We start from the raw sequence: 6,181 nt of genomic DNA on the forward strand, positions 1-6,181 counted from the left end.
AAAATGTCCACATACGAGCTGTTCATTGTACAAATCGATTAACTCCTTTAATGGTATTAATCTTTATTATTCAGGAAAGTCATTACAAATATAAAAAAAATGAGTATACTATCGCGTTTGGGTAATAGAGGCTTACATCGCGAAGATTTCATTCGATCAATCCTGAGGGCATAATTCACACGGAAGCACTTAGCGTCCATGTTACGTTCCACTTTCCCCTACAGATCCGTTTGTTGACGGATGGCATTTCATCTTTGATGCATGGGTCACTGGTCCCTAAATCAATCACTATTTGTGCTCGAATCCTGATTAAATTGAAGTATGTTGTAGTCCGCGTGAAATTGGAGCGAGTTTAAGTCATCGTTTTACTGGAAATTCAATTTCTTGAAAAGACACAGAACGTAAAAGTTTACGATTTTCTTTTACTATATTTATTTGAAATCGGCCATATTCTTGTTTATTAAGTACAATACTCGCATCCATGTCTCTGCACGTACTCTCCTTTGCCATTCAAAATGGTTGCTTACCTATACGCGTCGCGCGTGTTTCGCATTCCTCTTAGACTATCGAACACCGCGACTCTCATCGAGTGTTTGCTCTCCGCGTTCCTTTCGCGATGCGACGAAAAAATACCGAAATCACCAGTAAATTGAATTCGGTCGGCTCGTCTACCGAGATTTCATTTAACGAAGAACTTGATTGACTCCTAACGAAACATACGAAAGAGTCACGTATTGATTCGCACATGGATTGATTGGTATCAAAGGTTATTCGGGTCACTCCAATTTGATCCGTTTTATACATTGAATTCTGATTTCCCCTCGGGCGTGAAACCTATCGATTATGTATTTCGATTATCAAAATAAAAGTTTCCACGAAGCGTACTTTCTAAAATTCTGTAATCACTGTTTTAATTACGTTCTCCTCAAATTGGTTCCACGAACGACAGTTCGTCTGGACTATATGCCTTCCGTGTTGTTATTCTCATCCCAAATGTTTGCGCGGACCTTTCCCTTTTTTCATTAAACTTCCATCTACCAACCGAAGATTTGTCTTCCTTGTTATCCTTTAAGCCCCAAATATTATGTCGGTTTTCATGTGTTTCTTCTCGTGCCTCCTGCTACCTTTATGACGTCTTTCCTTATCCTGCGGAACCCACATATTCGAAAGATCTTTCCCTTTTTTCTCATCTAACTCTTACTCTCTGACCCGGTATACGCCTTCGTTGCTATTCTTCAAACACCAAATATACGAATAGCCTCTTTCCTTCCTAGGTTTCAGCCAATGCAAGATTTATCCTCTCCGCTATTTCTCGAGATCCAATTATTATGCAGACCTTCGCGCGTTTTACCACGCATCCTGTCTCCTCCATTTCCTTCGTTTCTTACCTTCCATCTACCTAGCCCAACTCAGCCCTCTTCTTTTTCAGATTTATAAAAATCAATATGGAGGTCCAACTCCTACTTAATTGAACGTCTCTTCAAAGAACTATCTAACGCTTTGATATTCTGTAACGATTAATTTTAATTGAAGTCGTATCTAATGTCCCTGGTATTCGTCGTGAGAAAAGGTTAAGCTCTTCTGTGAACAAAGGCTGACTCTCGCTTTGAAACTTTCGATAAGCTTCTAACCTGAGATCAACCAGTTGCAAAGATAACTCTTAGTTTTAGGAGTGACTTGTCTCGACACTTTATTGTCTCGTGTATGAAGCTTTTAATTAAGCTGATCGTTAAAAGAACTTAATTTTCTAATCGTGTTTATTCGTATATAATTTTAAATATATACATATATACAATTTTTACAACATTACATGTCATATCTCACTGCTGTTTGCTTGTGTCATATTACACTTCATTTGTATTCGTAAATTTTGTAAATACTTTTCATATAAAGATATTTAAAAAAAAAGGGAAAAGAATATGTCTACCTGGTTACGTTAAAATTTTTAACATAAAAGTTGCACGGGTCCTCCTTGTATTAACTACGTTTAAACTATGCTACTTTATCGATTAATCCAGTTCGTCGTGGAACGTTTCCGTGTTATAATCTCCTTCAGAATTCTCAGCTCCAATTTCTTCGTTGGGAGCAATAACATAATAACACGTTGTTCGCTCGAATGACTCTTCATCGTCGCTTGCACCCTCGACGTTGGAGGACTCCCTGTTATTTGACTCGAATTCCTCTGGAAACTCAGCTTCGGGAAACATCAGGGTCCAAGATCTAGTACCACCTAAGTGGTACCGCGTAATTGGCTCGGTTGGCCATTCTGGTCCAGGAGTTTGTCTCTTCTTACCTTCATCTAAACCAAATATGTGGTAATTCACTTCATCAACGCGAACGTAAAAGATAAATAATTCTTAATACAATAAAATACATATTAGGGTTAAGATCGAGCTTGCAGTGAAATTTAAAGAACCGAGTAACTTATATAATAAAATATCTACAAAATTCATAATGAAGTTGTACTTTAAACCGAGATATGTATTCGTTGAAGAAATTAATTGAGAGTGAATTAATTAAATATGACGACAAGCCAATGCGAGTTACATTATGAAGCTGAATAATATACGAAAATGAATATCCCAATGAAATGAACAATAAAATAGTGAATTGAAAACCTTTCATCCTAATGACTCTGATTCGCGAATCACCGTTTGCATCCTCCTCGTTCACGCTCCGCACCCTGTAATTCGAGCCGCTTAAACCTTTGTGCGTTTCGTCGTCATCGAGCATAGGAACTAATTCGATTTCATTAACGTCAGATGAAGCGTTCATTAACGAATTATCCTCGCTTGACGTAATCTCTTCCACCAGACGCGATTTCCCGTTCTCGTTGTAGACCGAACTCAATGCGTTCAATGTATGAAACTCCTCGATTGGAGAAAGTTCGGTTTCTTTTGGAGAAAGTTCAGTCTCTATTAGAGATATTTTTCCCGCTGTTCCACTGATTGGTAAATTGCGGTCGATCGACGGAGTAGTTTTCATTGGCCATGGCAGAACGGTTCCTTCCTCCCTCGAATCATGTTCGACGTCTTCTTTGTAATTACATTCGTCCGTTTCGTCATCTTCTCTAATAATTCTCTCCTCATCGACGCCTTCGGTGTCCAATAACGATACTCCATCGACACCTCTATCTTCCCTTAAGCCAGCGAGTCCATCAGCCTTTGTTACAGCCAAACGAAGTTCAGAATTCACTGCTCCGTCATTCCATCCACGTCTGCGAAGCTGATGAACGCTGCCACGTTTGGTTCGAACCTTTTCATCACCAAACGGCGATCTCCTCCTGTCAACCTCATCGACTGGAGATTCCGTGTCTGGTTCTTCGTAGGTGCTGCCATATCTTATCGTGAATGCGCCTTCCGTCCATTCGTGGCCCGAAAGCTGCAAACTGGCAATTTTAATCTTTTTTGTGTCTTTTGTTCCTGACGAGTCCTGCTTGCTGGGAACATACGGCAAGCAAACTCTTTCCGTCGCCACATTCCCTAAGTGTTTTCGCAGAGATTCGTTTTTCAAGACATTCAAACAGACCCTCTTGGTAGATACTTGGTCCGTCAGAGCTTGCGGCTGTGTATACCGACTCGGACGATCCCCCTTTTCTTCTTTTCCAATTTCTTTGGCAGCTGTTGGTTCACGAATGTCTATCGTCGTTCTTTCCGTGGGAGGTAGTTGCGAGACTGATGGCGTCGTTTGTGTCACCCGGGGCTTTTCACTTTCGGTGCCAATCGTCTGGTTTTTTAGCTCGCTCAACGGTCGACCCTCCAGCTCCTGCAACTTTCTTTCGAATTCTTCTTTTTCTCTTTGCAGCCTCCTCTCCCTTTCCGTTACAGTCTCCTCTCGTTCCCTCAGTGTCTTCTTCCTCGCGGTGAACTCCTCTTCTAACGCTCGAACCTCTTGCTCGAGCATGTCTTTGGTCGTCGCGACCGTGGAACTGCTCATTTCAGGGACTACAGTATCGCGCGTATCTCCTGATTCACGCGTGATACCTGGCTCTTTCGTGAAAGATTCGATTTCTTCTCCAGAAATGGGCGGATGACTGACTGTAACTTTCTTCTTTGCATCGAGGATTTGTTGCTTTCGTACCTCTTTCTCGTGCTCCCATTTTTCTTCGTCCCTCGCTATTTGCTCCTCCCTCTCGCGTATCCTCCTCTCGATTTCATCCAAGTCGTCGAGTTTCTTTAGTAAGTTCTTCTTCATTTCTTCGTGACGAATCTTCTGTTCCTCTTTGTTCGTTACTACCGGTATTTTATAAGTGGTTGATTCCGTGGAGAAAGGCGAGAGTGTGAAGTGTGTACGAATATCCAAGGAAGGTCCTGTAGGATGACCCAAGGAAGGTCCCGTCGCGTACTTGTACGGAGTATGTTTGGTTAAATTCATATCTTCGTAATAATCAACTGGAAGGAATTCCGTGGTGAATTCAGATGTGGGCCCCAAGGTGTACACAGACGTTGTGTAGCTCATTCCTTCTTCCCAACGGGTCGTCTCGGTCTCCTCTTCGGTTTCGTATTCGGAAACCTCTGTTTTTTCTGTAACATTTAACTCGGTTACCGTCTCAAAAGTTTCTCTGGTAATGGTCTCCGTCTCTGTTTCTTCCGACGGAGTGGAAATTGTTTCTTTCGACCACGTTGCCGGAGTGGAAGTTGTTTCTTCTGGCGACACTGAAAGCGTCACGTTAGAAATCGTAACGGTTACGTGTACTTCGATCACGTCTTCGGTGGTTGTCTCAGGTTTTCTTTTGGTTGACGTTAAATTTTCTTCTATGTAATCCTGCCAAATTGGAACAAGAATGTCCGTGCTCTCCTCGTAGTCTTCTTCGTACGCTTCCTTGTAGTCTTCGCCGTACTCTTGGTCGTACATTTCCTCCGTTTCGGCGTAAGCTTCCTCTGTAGTGGGTGCGATGGTTGGTTTAGTTGTAGTTTCGGTCAAAGTAAATAACCCGACTGTAGTGATTTCAGAAAGAATGGAAGGAAATGTCGCAGTCGTCAAGTTGGGAATCGTGACTTCTACATGAATTAGTTCTGTTATTGATTTAGTATGTTCTGTCGATTCGGTAACTATTTCAGGAATCGCGACAGTTGTTTCATTTATGGGTTCTACTGTCTTTAAAGGTGTGATAACAGGGGGTAACGGACTTTCACTAGAAACAGTAATAGCTTCGGTGACATTAGCTTCTTCCTCGTAATCGCGAAATTCGGGAGATTCTTCGTATTCTTCTTCTTCTTCGTACTCTTCCTCGTATTCTGGAGCTGTGTATGCCTCGGTCTCTTCGGTATACACTACTTCGCTAGACGATGGTGTAGACAGTGTAGTACTTTCAGTCGTGAGAGTACTCGAAGTTACTTCTGGCTTCATAATCGTTGATGTTGTTTCAAGGGTCTCTACGGTAACGTTAACTAGAGGCAATTCTATAGTCACTGCAGTGGATTCAGTTGTAGAAATTGATGTTTCAGTAGTTTCTGTCACTTCTGTGGTAAAGAATGGAAGTATTGTTTCGGTAGATTCCGTAGTTAGGTTGACTGGAAATGATTCTGTAGTAACGGTTGTAGACTCAGTTGTGAATTCGACTGGTTCAGTTGTTGGTATTTCCACAGTTGCTAACAGTGGCAGTGTGACTGTTGTTCTGTTAGAAGTTGTAAATATAGACACAGTAGTGACATTGACTTCTTCTTCCTCGTAATCATGAAACTCTGGAGGTTTTTCAGTTTCCTCTTCTTCGTATTCCTCCTCTTTGTACTCTTCCTCGTATTCAGTACCAGTGAACACCTCAGTTTCTTCGGTATACTCGACTTCTGTGAATGGTGTTGTAGACAACGTGGTACTTTCAGTGGTAGTCGTATTTTGAGTGGTAGTGGTACTTGTAAATTCTGTTGTTTCTGTAGTTACATTTACAGGTAATGATTCCGTAGTCTCTATCGATAATTCAGTTGTAGATTCAATTGTGGAGGATGCAATTTCCGTAGTTTCTTCGGTTGTTTCCGTAGTTGAGAAAGGTGTAGTACTTGGCGTTACCTTCGTTGTAAATGTTTCTTCTGTAGCTTCTGTAGTTTCATTGGCTGATACCGATTCCGTAGTAACAATGGTAGATTCGCTTGTAAACTCTGACGTTTCAGTAATGATACTTGGTGTTTCCGTAGTTACTATCATCACTTCAGTAGTGCGAACTGTTGTTTCCGTAGTAACATTG

The 6,181-nt window shown here is 41.5% G+C and overlaps 1 protein-coding gene across 1 annotated transcript in view; it reads right to left on the minus strand.

Annotated features, from left to right (window-relative positions):
• Positions 1 to 1,777: 1,777 nt before the first annotated feature.
• LOC128878553 (mucin-2-like) overlaps positions 1,778 to 6,181 on the minus strand; it is a 10,850-nt gene continuing 6,446 nt past the window's right edge. Inside the window, exons 5-6 of the mRNA XM_054126840.1 lie at positions 2,619 to 6,158; positions 1,778 to 2,299 (exon numbers count right to left, since the gene is read on the minus strand). Coding sequence (XP_053982815.1) covers positions 2,010 to 2,299; positions 2,619 to 6,158 — 3,830 coding nt within the window. The 3' untranslated portion in view covers positions 1,778 to 2,009. The remainder of the gene's footprint in view (positions 2,300 to 2,618; positions 6,159 to 6,181) is intronic.

This window comes from Hylaeus volcanicus, chromosome 6 (assembly GCF_026283585.1).
Source record: "Hylaeus volcanicus isolate JK05 chromosome 6, UHH_iyHylVolc1.0_haploid, whole genome shotgun sequence".
Lineage (NCBI taxonomy): Eukaryota > Metazoa > Arthropoda > Insecta > Hymenoptera > Colletidae > Hylaeus > Hylaeus volcanicus.